This window comes from Beta vulgaris, chromosome 1, assembly GCF_026745355.1.
Source record: "Beta vulgaris subsp. vulgaris cultivar EL10 chromosome 1, EL10.2, whole genome shotgun sequence".
NCBI classification, from domain to species: Eukaryota; Viridiplantae; Streptophyta; class Magnoliopsida; order Caryophyllales; family Amaranthaceae; genus Beta; species Beta vulgaris.
This window is the reverse complement of record NC_079202.1, coordinates 55,718,532-55,731,946: the sequence shown is the minus strand read 5'-3', so window position 1 is coordinate 55,731,946 and position 13,415 is coordinate 55,718,532. Positions and strand designations below refer to the sequence as shown.

The following is a 13,415-nucleotide window of genomic DNA, read 5'->3' as shown; positions in this document are numbered from 1 at the left end:
TAGTCTGGCAGCCAAGACAAACAAAGTCCTGGACCAATTTGTCTCAATGATAAAGCTATGTAAGTAGGGGTCTAGGGGCTAATTTATGTTGGCTTTAGTGGAATCAGTTGACCCCACTTAAATCTGTAAAAATTTGGCATTTTTTCTTATATAATTTGAGAGTTTTAGAAATTTTCTTGTAAAATTAATTGTTTGAAACCATTAAAAGATAATAATTTTATTTTGACTTCACTAAATATATTTTTTGAATCCGCCAAAAAAGACTAAATCTTAACTCTTTTAGAACATGTAAAAAGTCATTATTGATGCTATTATGAGTTATGACCAAAGGTCCCTATATAGTACATAATCTACATATGCATGTCAAATTGTCCAAAACTTCCAAATACCATAAGCGTGCAGAAACAGAGTCCCCCCAAATGAATTAAACCAGCAATCAGTTTTTGCTAGCAAAATTCTAAGTTATCGTTCTCATCTTAGACAAACAAATGACTGCTTTTTTAGCAGGAAAATGCATTACACGATTTCTAGACTTTGAACCATCACATTCACCACCATCATTAGTTTCATTAACCAAACCATCATGTGTTGTTGTACATGCATTGTTTCATCAGCAACAAAGAGTAAGCTCATCATCAATGTCTATGAATGGTTGCCAAAGTGACCCCAAAATTCCACTTGGGATCGTCGAAACACGATCTCTTCTTCCGATTTCATCATCACCTCTACTCGCCTTGAACCACCTTAACTCGGTCATCTCCGAGTTAAGGTCGAACCTCAAGTATTCCAATCTTCCCTCTGGTCTCATCCGCATCCAGGTAAATTTATGCTGTCAAATTATCTATGTTAGAACAGAACTAAGAAAATAGGATGCTAATTTTTTTGGCATTTGTTCAAAAGAAGTACGTACTTTTGCTGCATTTTAAGCTTTCCTAATTATTGGATGGATAACAGAACAATTTTATTGCCAAATTCGGATCATATGAGCTATACATTAGTATACATAGTTGCTAGTGTTATCAATCATGAAGTTAAGATGTAGATTGGGCACATTTTCAAACATGTAGAGGTATGGGGTTGTGACATGTCGAGTAGTACTGACTACTGTGTAATATCTTTTTCCTTATCCTTAAGAATCTCCTCCTTGTGGTGCAGAAATTAGAATGAAAGAAACACATACGTAGCCGATCTTATTTGTGTTGTATATAGACCTGATTGTTGGATCAAGTAGGCAAAAGCTTATTTAACATAAAACAACGACACGAACCTGATATGAAAATGAATGCGTTTTGGATATAACATGTTATAGCATAATTTATTGTGTAATATGCTTAATGATATACATTTCAACAAAAATGACATGGACTATACGTATATGAATCTTGTGTTATTTTGACATTTATAATTTGATGCCATTTGATTATTTTTTTTAGCGGTGGTTTGTCTATTGTTACATTATAAATTATGTTTACATCCAATAATTTGTGTTTCAGAATATTGGATTGATGTGAAATTTTTATTCCAAATAACCTTGAGCTACAATAAGCAAATATATAAAGTAAATAGATCATTGAAGTTGCTATTGCTAAACTGAATTGTACTTCCTCTATGCTCTATCCTTAAATACTCCTTATTCTATTGTTTTTCATCTGTCCCAAAATAATCTTTACATTTTTAATAGTTCCAACATTTTTATTTTTACATTCGCCAATACACAAATTCGATTATTAAGATATCTATTTATCTATATGAGAAAATTATAAAAAGTCAAAATATTGCGACTATTAAAAAATTAAAGGTACTCTTATCTTATACTCCCTCCGTTTTATTTTAATTGTTACACTTTAATATTTTACACTATTCACAAATTTCACTTTGACCATCATTTGTGATTTATACGCGGATGAAAATATAATCATGTGGGATCTTGTTAGATTCATCATAACATGCATTTTATTAATATGTACTTTTAATAATTTTTACAAATACAAAACTGATGATATATGTCCTCAAAGTTTTGCATTGACATGCGCGAAAAGTGTAATTGTGTAGATTAAAATGAAACGGAGGGAGTATATGCTAAAGTTTGTATTATAAATCAGTCACAATTTCGCAGTCAAAGTAAGTTTACGAATAGTGCAAAAGTTAAAATATTGCAACTATTAAAAACTAAGAGCACTCTTAATATATGAACCCAAAAAAAATGGTTCATCCTTCTCTCTCTTCATTTATCTCTTCTTCATATCATTTTCACAAACCATTCCAATTTCACTTCTTAACCATATGATGTGAGTCGACTCCGAGTTTAAGCTAATTCAACTCGACTCGTTAGCATTTCGAGTCGAGCTCAAGCTCACTCGAGTTGAGTTTTTACCGAATTGAGTTTTCATCGAGTAGATTTCTTGTAGCTTGCAAGTGACTCATGCTAAAAGCAATTGTAAGGTAGAAAAATGTTGAATTTAGGTACTTTCTGCGATTGATAATTGGATATTCAAGCTGCTCACGAGTTTTCGAATCGAATATCGAGTTGCTCAACTCGACTCGCCAATATCTCGAGTTGAGCTCGAGTTCAATTCGAGCTCACTCGAGTCAAACTTTGACCGAATCGATCTCAATTAACTCGCGAGTTGTCTTATCTCATTTACACCCGTAGTCGGTTGGTAACTTTGGCGGACACTCACATTGGACCCATTCTCATATAAAAGCAATATCTTTTTAAGGTAAGAGGAAGTCCTTTAATTTGCAACGAGAGAGAATTGGGGATTCTTCTTTGTAAGGGACGAGACTCGATCATATAATCTTTAATATCGAATGTGATGCCAGCAAGCCCAATACCACTAAGTTATCACACGTTGCTCATATAAAAGCAATGTTATTTGAATGAGGGTGATTAATTTTGGAAGGTACCAATTGAGCAACCTATAGAAGCCATAGATTGGCTTAATGCACAACCTCACCACCACCAACTCCCCCGCGTTTTCTTCTCCGGTAGACGTCAAATCAACGGCTCTCATTTCTTTCTCAATGGCAACTCCAACGTTCATGATCTCATCAGCGTCGCAGGTGTCGGTGCTGCTGTCTATTTCCGCCATATTCACCCTTTTGCCTTCGACGATTGGAGATCTATTAAGAGGTAAGACAATAATCGCTAACCCTAATTTTCGATTTCTTTCAAATTTATTCTAGTTGTTATATTTTTGTTGTTATTTTCTGAAAATTCTGTTTACATATTAGTTTTTTAAGTTTAGTATTATGATATATTGATATATGTAGCATTGAATTTGTAGTCGAAACTGACATTATTTGACGAAACTCAATGAATTTTAAGAGTTCCTATTAAATGGTGGAGTTTATTTTTTATGATGCGTATCAGTAGTTGATTAGTGATTATCTAATCGAATAATGATGTTTATATTTGCTTGATAAGAATTATGCTGGATTTTTGCTGATTATTAGTTTGAAATTGTGATTGGTAACTAATTTCTTGACTAAATATTATTTTGACCTCCGAAATGCATGCTTAATCGCAAGTAACACAGACCATGTGATATAATCAACTGTGTAAAATGAAATGCCATAATTGCGTTGCACCCTGTATTCATATATGTAGTACCAGTCTGTTTATTAACTTTGAGTGGAACTTTATTCATGATTGCTAATTGTATACTGGAAAACATGGGTGATTTGAAGGTTCTTGTCAAAAAATTGTCCTCTAATTCGTGCATATGGGGCCATTCGTTTTGATGCAAAAGTTGATATTTCAAGAGAATGGGAGCCGTTTGGCTCCTTCTACTTCATGGTGCCTCAGGTAGACTCTCTCTATCTCTCTCTGGATGTCATAGTAAAATTTACTTGGTGCGTGTTAGTGGAAGCATTGTTATCAGGTATTATTTTAATATATTAGCAACCCATTGTTAGATATGAAATGACAGGTTGAGTTCGATGAGTTTGAAGGAAGGTCCTTGCTGGCTGTTAATGTTGCATGGGATAATAGCCTTTTGTGTCCTTGGGAATCAGCTATTGATTCCCTTCAAGCAACCTTGGACCAGGTAAACCTTTTGAGTAAGGCATGTTTTGTTTCAAACTCTGAGCTTCTTTAGAGCAAGTTTCATTTGATGTGACAGGTCAATTTTGTTATCTCCAAGTCGGATAAAGAAGTCCGGAAAACATCAATTGGGGTTGAAATATTGCACGTTCCCAACAAGAACAATTGGGTCATTGCTGTCAATAAAGCATTAAAGATGATTAGAAGTAGCTCAGCTCTCACAAAGGTCTCAAATTTGGGGAACTCTATCATATTGTAGTTTGATGTCCATTGCTAACAACTCAAGCCCTTTTACATGGTAGTGTTTATTCTCTATGTCTTAATGACTTTAACGGTTTTACCTTGTAATTTCATGGTACTAGGCTGTACTTGCACGTAGTAGCCGAATATATACTGCTTCTGATATTGACCCACTAGCATGGTTAGCTTGTTTACAGGTAATCTACTTTTCATATAAAGGTGCTATAGTAGTGGATCTAATGGTTTGAGTTTTATAACCTAGTTACTTGAACTATTTGTTGTAGGGGGAGGGTGATAATGCTTACCAGTTCTTGCTTCAACCACCCAATGCACCAGCATTCATTGGAAACACTGTATGTATCCTCTTTTCCGATCTATATTTAGGCGTTGGTGGTAGTTAGTCGATTTTGAGCTTTTAACAAGCACAACTTTCTTCTATAATAAGATTCCACGAAGAAAGATCATATACATCTTTATATTCTAGTAAGCTGACTTGTTTTAATTCCTTAATAACAAGATGAGCAACCCAATGAATACTTCACATAGACAACAGAGGGATAGCGTAACATTCTGAATTTGATGACTGATATAGTGCTTTTGCTTTACTGTTCTTTCACAATAATGGAAAGATGTCTCAGCAGATTTACGGAGCTCTTGACAAAAATTCCTATTTTAATCTCTTTGGAACAACCGAACAACCTACTATTAGGCTGAGTGCCCATTCTTCAGATGAACTCTATGGCTTTCACTATGGCCTTAGCCCTATATGATTTACCTCCTTTTCTTTCTAAGGTTGGGCTATCTGTCTTCTTTCTTTGAGGATGAGCTTCGCTCCTTTTCTGAAAATCTACTTCACTTAATTATTACTCAACCTAATTCATGTCTTGTTTTGTTTTCTTGAGAAAGCATCCTTGCCTGTTATTCCCTCTGCAAATAGCTTAGGCTGCTGAGTTGGTGCTGTTTGATCCTCAAAGACATCAATTGCCATGCTCATTTACGTTTTCTTGTGGCCTCTGGAAATTGTTCTGGGATAAAGTTGCTATTGTTCACTTTTTATGGCACTCATAGAGGTCTGATAACTTACTAAAAGACAGATTTTCGTATAGATAAGATCAGGCAACAAGTAGTACGTAGCTAAGCTCTCAACAGCAAAGTTCTATGTCTATAAATTCTCTATGAAGCATCCTTGCAATTTCATGAGCATTAGCTTCATAATTCTCTTATTCTCTGTGAAGTCTCTCACATTCCTACTTTGATTTACATGAACTAAAATCAGTTATTCTTGTTTGTATTGTTATTCTTGTTCAACCGAAATCAACCATAAAGAGGGATGTCCTGCATCGTTCTTTCACAATAATGTTGTTACAATTTCATGAGTGGGACTGAATATTGTTGATGGTTAAGCTTCAGCCATCATCTCAAAAAGATGTTTGTGATTTGTTCGTTTGTGCTGTTAGTAATCATGGCAAATTTATGTGTAGCCAGAGCAGCTGTTTCACAGAAAGAAGCTTAGCATCTCGAGTGAAGCATTGGCTGGAACCCGAGCTACATGTGGATCAATTGCTTTAGATCATGCGACTGGATTGGATCTTCTTTCCAGGTATTCTACTGAAACCCGCAATAATCCTATAACAATAAGTGTGTTTATCACTTTTCTCAGATGAGTCAGATCTGCTATAAATTCTTGCTCCCATCTTGATTGGGCCAACAAATTTTGTTTTTGTCATGTTGTTTGCCAGCCCTAAAGACGATTTAGAGTTTACAATTGTAAGGGAGTGTATAAGGAAGAAACTTGAGGTGAGTAATCTCTTTTATTAATGGATAAGCATGTGTTTATAAAGAAAATCCCCTATGTTGCAGTAAAAATGTATGTATTGGTCTATAATTTAGATGCTTTCAAGTGTCTCCATACTAGTTGGTTCAAATCTGAATTAATGATATTTTATGCGCGCATTCCATTTAATTTTCTTTACAGGATGTGTGTGACTCAGTGCTAGTGGATCCCCAAAAAGAAATTCGGAAGCTTCCAAGAGTTCAACATCTATATGCGAAATTAAAAGGGAGATTGAGAAATGAAGATGACGAGGTATATATACGAGCTGTCAGTAGTTTGGAATAATTGTCCTTTTTACAATCTGAATGATTCCCATCGTACGATTCCCATCAAACCTTATCGGTATACTCTTGTTGTCACTGAACTGCCCCTGTGTCCCCAAATGTTTGCTCTATTTCCTTTTTTGGGGTCAAAGTAAATTTTGATTGTGAAATACTGAGATCCCATTAATATATAGGAAGATAACGTTATCATGCTGGATCTTGTTATTAACATTAACTTATATTTTCAAAATATAACCTAATAATTTTTACTTGTAAATAATTTATGATATAAATGGTGGAATATGTGTCTTGGAAACTGTGAAAAAGCAAACAGAGCAAACAATTAGTGGTAAAGGGTGTAGTTCGATGTTCTGAATTATGTTTATCCTGTTCATTATATTATACTGTTATTCCTCTCTTAAAAGTTAATTCAGCAGCTCTATATAAAATTGGGACCATTTAATGAAGATTTCATAGAGAGTATGAGGATTAAAACTTTGGGTTGCTCGGACTTGAAGTGTAATCCCCCCCCCCCCCCCGCCCGAAAAGGAAAAAAGAAAATATTTTTTTCCAAAAGGAAATAGAGGAATCTAATTGCAGACATAGAGCGTATAGCTTTTGCTTTTAAAATGGTAAAACAGCTTTAGAGATGCAGAGGAAGCAACTTAGAAGCAAGATCTCAGTGATGAATGTAGTTGTTGAAGCGATTTATTTAAAGGGTTCTGGCTTTTGGAAGAAATCCTGTCGTTCTTGACAGTCATGTACATGCACAATATTCAAGCTAGCCGTGCTTGGCAGCTTTTGCTGCTTTTATAAATTCAGATGCTTGGCTGGAAGTAGACTTTTAACTCTCTTTGGAGAAAATGTGGTGCATGCATTAAATCTGGCTACAAGAAATTCTGCTAGATCAATGCTTGAAAAGAAAGTAAAATGCAACGTTGCTAGTCTGGTTGATGAGTCTTGGTCCTGGAACATACTTTCTTTCAGGCCTTTAAGACTTGAGAGGATTGGAAAGAAATTTGCTTCAGTTTTTTGTGACTGAATTTGAGGATGGCTGCATTCTGCTGCAATTTCAAGCTAAATGGAAATTGTTAATCAATTGGAGGTTTACTATATATGTGTCTCCTTGTTGAAATTATATGCACAGCAAGTTAAAGTGAGGGTTCTGTAGTCATATCCTGGAGATTAAATGCTTTTGTAGAAATTCAAGGTTTTCATCCCAATCTAATCTCAGGAAATTCTGAAAAAGTGGAGTTTATGTTTATTTTTGTAGCGAATAGTGGAGTTTTTTATGTAATGATGATGGTGTCATTTTGTTTCATCTGTGGGAGGAATTGCCGATTTGCTGGAACATTTATCCATTGGTTCTTGTGATGTTCTGGTGCTGAAATATGCTTTACTACGTCATACCTTTTGCCTGATTTAGTCAGCAGGCAGCAATATCATGCAGTTAAGTTTGAATTCACCGCCAAAGAAGGCTTGTTCACCAACAGGAAGTCAGGGAGGTCGCTTCTTTCTAATATTACTCTTGAAACCCATTCTGCAAATATTATCAGCAATCTGCAGATTAGAGTAAATGAGTAATCTCACAACTCAGAAGCGAGAGCTAGGCTGGTAAATGATGTCTCATCTGTTGCAACTTGATTATCTTAGAATTCAGCGGACTGAGAGAACACTTTCTGATTTTATTTTAGCTAACAAGCAGTACGCAACAAGTGAATGCATTTTTTAGCGGCTTTTGTCTGCCTGTTCTTTTAGATTTTGTGCTGGGCTTTGAGCTTGTGGGTCTTTGGGAAATAAGTCCCCACAAATAACTTTCTTCATCCCAACATTATTGTCCTTGTTTCTGTTTTAGCTTGTCCCATGTTGGGTGCCCTTAATCTATTTGATGAAATTTGGGCATAAGGCGACAGTGCCAATGTCCAAAGCAGCTTTAAATGAAACAAGAATTGATGGGTTGCAATTATGTTTGTCAGCTACAACATATAATTATATTTTACCGAGGAAAGTTTTGTAAGTAGTTAAGTACATTTCTTACTTATTTGTAAGTAATTAAGTACAGTTCTTACCATAGTTCGAAAATGCAGTTTCGGTCACGATCGTAGTAACGTTCACGGTGATACGGGAACGGGGATGATGCGGTTGTTGTACCGCCAAATATCAACTTAAACAATAAGATATCCCTAAAATTCGCCTAAGCACAGTTTTTTTAACACCTTGACAATGTGGGTAATATCGGTTCAGTAGATGTGAAAACCTTTACGACACGGGCGATACGATACGATACGATGCGGCCTTGTTTTGATACAATGTTCCTTACTTGTGTGTGAGCGTAAGTGTATGCATGCATATAATGAATAATTAAGTATACTGATTATGTTAATTGCTTTCTTACTGATTTTCAGTTTGAGATTTTATCTTCTCTTCATCCAAGTCCAGCTGTATGTGGATTTCCCACTGAAGATTCCCGTTGCCTGATTGCAGAAACTGGTATTTTCGTAAGCTTGGACACTTTTGTTGTACTTAATACCTATTATTTATTTTATTTGTATTTTTGAAGTTTTATTTACTTAAAGTGGAATTTCTGCTTTTCTGTACATCATATCAGAGAAACAGCAAGCGGCATGTTGGTTTATTAGAAATAATTTGGACTTCTATTTTTTCCTTCTTTTTTGCTAACAAATTCATTACATCCTAATCTTCCTGGGAGGTCACCTATTGATGTACTGTTTCGTTTGCAATTGTTCTCATGATACTGACTATCTCCTTATGTGTTTCTTCATTCTATTGGCAGAAAAGTTTGATCGAGGAATGTATGCTGGCCCTATCGGTTGGTTTGGAGGTGAAGAAGCTGAATTTGCTGTAGGGATTAGGTCTGCTTTAGTAGAGAAGGTATACTGTGATACTTTGTCTTATAAGCTCTTCTGATTGATAAGTATGAATTTCTGAGACTAGAACTTGGGGGCGTCTTTCCATTAGTTGAATTGATTTCCTTGTTGACTCATTTGGTTTGAGCTCTACTGTTGGCTTGAAACTGTTGCAAAATAATATTTCTGAGTTTAATTAAGATCAACAAAGGACCAACAATTGGTGATTCTTTCTACAGGGTCTTGGTGCTTTTGTCTATGCTGGAACTGGAATAGTTGATGGTAGTGATGCTTCCTTAGAATGGGAAGAATTGGAGCTGAAGATTATGCAGGTTTTCCCCCCTCTTTATCTTGATTTTGCTGCTTGACCCTATTGTTCCTACAATCTTTCCCCTTGGCTGCTGGCAGCCGATGAGATCCACATGACTTCTTAGCTTGTGTTCACATGCATTTGCTCATTTACCCAACATACCTATGCTTAAGAAATTGTTGCATTACTCCCTTCTCACTTTCCTTAGGACCTCTCTTACTAGAGGACCTCTGATAATGGTTTGCTTCATTTTGTGATAATTTGAAGCTTCCAATATAACATACTCCCTCCGTCCTCTATTAGTTTACCCCTTTCTTTGGGGCACATTTGCCGAGATACTAATTTGAACCTTAATATCTCTAATTTTCGATAAGCAAAAATTACAAAAAGTTGATATTTGGATAATATACATTGAGACGAATCCAACAAGATCTCACATGACTATATTTTTTCTTAAATACAAATTTCAAAAGATAGTCAAAGTCATGTATGTGAATAGTGTCAAAAGTCAAAAGGGGTAAACTAATAGAGGACGGAGGGAGTAGTTGATTACCAAAGGTTATTAATGTTAAAACTTAAAAATAGTTATAACTGATTGGTTTACTTATTCAGTTTCTTGTTTTTATGTACAGTTCACCAAGTTGTTAAGACTTGAGATTCCTCTCTTGCATACTGTGGCATGATTTCAGGTTCCTCTCTCTCTCTCTCTCTCTCTCTCTCTCACTGTGTGTGTGTGTGCGCGCTTCTGTGTCTTTTGTGTGTGTGCACCTGTATTCTTCTCCCATCTGTGCTGGAGTAGGGAGTAGTGGAATTAGGTGTTACTTAATTGTTATATTCTTTTATTATATTTCTGGTAATCAAAGGAACCTAAACCGAAATCATGGAATACAGCTATGCAACCTCAAACTAAGATTGTGAATCAATATGCAAAGGATCACTCTGCATCTATCAATCCCATGAAAGGTTGCGCTGACAATGAAGACAGGAAAAACTCTCAAAATAAAGTTCTGTTTGGCATTTTAACCACCTTTGAATCTTCTTTTTGCAAAATTAATAATATAAAAATTAGAAAATCTAAAAAAATTATTCTTTAAAGGTAAGAGGAAACAATGGAAAAAAAAAGGAACATATGCTGGATGTTGAAGAGCAAAATGCTATATAAGAAACCCCTATAATATGTACTTTTTAAACTCTTTGACGTGGAAATAGTAGGCATTAGATTCCGCAATAGGCAAAGTATGGACCAGTGGCTTGACTTGCTTAGGTTGAGGGATCATGGGTAAGACTTAGAGCAAGATGGCTTTGAGGACCCTGGGGTTGATTTACTGCAGGAGATCTGGAAGTTCATCAGACACTAAGAAGGTGTTTTCTTGGGAGGGAAAAAATAACTTTTTTCGAAAAAGAGATTTCCCTATTTTCCTTTGTTTGATTTGTGAAGGATGGAAAATGCTTTTCCAAGGGTGGAAAATAGTCTTCCAGACGATGGAAAACATTTTCCTTCAAGGCTCCGTATGTTTTGAAGGAAATGATTTTTCTCATTTTCCGTTGTTTTCAATCCCTTTGTAAACATGTTCCTCCAAAAATTTGAAGGAAAACCATTTTCCTCCAGTCCTCTCATCCCCAACATCTTCATTTTCCCTCCCCTTCTTAGCCTAGTAGTTCTTCATCAAACCAAAGAAAGGAAAACTAAATCCATTTGCGTTTTCCACTGGAAACTTATTTTCCATAGAAAATGTTTCCATCAAACCAAACAGACCCTAAATGAAAGAATGTCAAATTTACGTTCCCATTGCTTACTTTTCTCTTTCTCTTATCCCATCCATCCTATCCCCTCCATTTTTTTTCATATTATCTTCTCTCTTACTTTTCTTGTGAAGAACCAAACAAAGGAACATCAATTTGCAATTGTATTTTGCCTTGGAATCTGTTATTCAAGGAAAATCATATTTCATTACACGTTTTCCGTCCAATCAAACAGAGGCCAAGGTCTTGTTGTCAGCAATGGAGAGCGTTGGAAGCTTCTCTCAGCTGCCTTCACTTTTAACAATCCTTCGTAGACGGGTCTCGTCGGTCCTCTATTCTCCTGAACTTGTATGTGGATATCTTCCACTGAGCTTGGGAGGCTGCCGTATAAAGAAACACGGATATGGAGAAACCCTGTGTAACCTCTAGTGTCTAGTTCACCATCCTTCAAGCTCTTAATGCCGTACAATTCCCAGTAACGTGGCTGGTGAGGGTGTAGCTAATCCTCCTTTGAGACTATCAACTATCAAGCTCCTTTATGTGCATGCAGATATTGCAGTACAGTGTCCTAAATGCATGTACATTGAATTGCATTTGGGTGCATCAGTTGGGATGCTGCAGTCTCAATTCTCTATAGTTCTACAAACCAAAGTTAGATCATGACACAGATTGAATTGTCATATCATATGCTAATCTTTTTAACTACTTCCATTCAACAGGAACCTATTCTTTGTGGAATTCGGATTCTTTCATTGTCATGTGTCCACTTTGGATTCGATTTGATTCATCATCTGGTGACATAATGCATGTACAACTAGTTTGAGCTCTGCAAAAAGTTTCAGGTTTTCCTGCTAAGCTAAGGTTTCTTATATTCTCACTGTGCATAGCAGTCAAGCTTGCTCGAAAGACAAATCTCAGAGTTCCTTGTAGGCTTGTATACCAACCAGGAACTGAGTAGATATGGGATGAAAGCACTAAAAGGGGTAATGAGTGAAACATTAGATTACACGATAATTATATTTGACATCTTATAGCTATAAACCCTAAAGTATGTCATGTAAATAAGCCTAAGTGCATTTTAAATCGTGCCCAAACAATATTTCATAGTATAGGTTTTATTGGTGTATACTCCCTTCTATTTTATTTTAATTGTTATACTGTGATTTTTTATACTATTCATAAATTTCACTTTGACCATCATTTGTGATTTATATGCGGATAAAAATAGTGATGTGGGATCTTGTTAAATTCATCACAACATGTATATTATTAATATGTACTTTTTATAATTTTTACAGATACAAAACTAAAGATATATCATGTGTGAAAAGTGTAAGTATGTAGATTAAAATGAAACGGAAGGATATTTCTAATTATGAACTTATTTTAAGAAGATAATACCACTTCAAAATTTTGGAAGGGTTATTATTTTTGTCTTCAACATTAGATGTGCAATATATATTGAATGCCCGAGAACTCTATGTACAATTCCAGTTGATGTACAATTATGTTCTGTTATTAAAATTTATAATTTACAATGTTATAACATGAATATCATAAATTTTGTTATAATTCCAATTGGAACTATAGTGAGTTGATTCTCTCTGTGGAAGGCTTTCAAAATATTAAGCATTTAAACACTCATGAATTGTGTTACATGTTACCCTACATGAATATATGTGACATTTTAGTATACATATTTAAATTGTTAAGACGGACGAAGTAAAATTAACACTACAAACTTAGTTGTATATTTGGTAAATTTGTGAAAATAATTTTCCTAAACACGCTATATTTATCGGGAAATTAAAACACTAATCAATTTCTCCAAACTTACAAAAAAAAATAAGACACCAATATATGTACTATTTTCATATATTGGATATCAATTTAGAAAATCTTCTCAATCTAATCTATTGCCATGTTGTGCTCCTTGTAATACAATTACATTATCCGAAAGAGTATGATGCCTTGAAAATCAGTATAAAATGTCTCAAATATATCATCGTCTGTTAAAGGCTACTAGTAGAACAAATACCGTATTATAAAGACTATCACAAGATCATATATTTGACTTTAATGATTTGTAAATATCATCTTTTGACTTATAAAA

The 13,415-nt window shown here is 35.1% G+C and overlaps 1 protein-coding gene across 3 annotated transcripts; it reads left to right on the top strand.

Annotated features, from left to right (window-relative positions):
- Positions 1 to 363: 363 nt before the first annotated feature.
- Positions 364 to 12,880, top strand: LOC104905177 (isochorismate synthase, chloroplastic). Of its 3 annotated transcripts, none has more exons than XM_048639827.1 (15): positions 366 to 818; positions 2,904 to 3,133; positions 3,691 to 3,808; positions 3,933 to 4,049; positions 4,125 to 4,271; positions 4,408 to 4,482; positions 4,570 to 4,638; positions 5,767 to 5,885; positions 6,025 to 6,082; positions 6,261 to 6,371; positions 8,788 to 8,872; positions 9,177 to 9,274; positions 9,489 to 9,581; positions 10,192 to 10,248; positions 12,601 to 12,880. In XM_048639827.1, exons 1-14 carry the CDS (start codon positions 489 to 491, stop codon positions 10,240 to 10,242), a joined length of 1,701 nt encoding a protein of 566 aa, XP_048495784.1. In that variant the 5' UTR covers positions 366 to 488; the 3' UTR covers positions 10,243 to 10,248; positions 12,601 to 12,880. The 3 variants fall into 3 exon arrangements, 2 of the variants coding, with proteins under 2 accessions (XP_048495784.1, XP_010691928.1); XM_010693626.3 differs by lacking the exon at positions 12,601 to 12,880 and adding an exon at positions 12,022 to 12,496; XR_007271784.2 differs by lacking the exon at positions 12,601 to 12,880 and having other exon boundaries at positions 364 to 818; positions 8,788 to 8,880; positions 10,192 to 10,239.
- The last annotated feature ends 535 nt before the right edge of the window (positions 12,881 to 13,415 follow it).

Coding starts and splice junctions, on each gene's coding strand:
- LOC104905177 (XM_048639827.1), top strand. CDS start 489: ATGACTGCTTTTTTAGCAGGAAAATGCATTACACGATTTCTAGACTTT. Junction 4,272..4,407: donor GTAGCTCAGCTCTCACAAAG/GTCTCAAATTTG, acceptor TCATGGTACTAG/GCTGTACTTGCACGTAGTAG. Junction 6,083..6,260: donor GTATAAGGAAGAAACTTGAG/GTGAGTAATCTC, acceptor TTTTCTTTACAG/GATGTGTGTGACTCAGTGCT.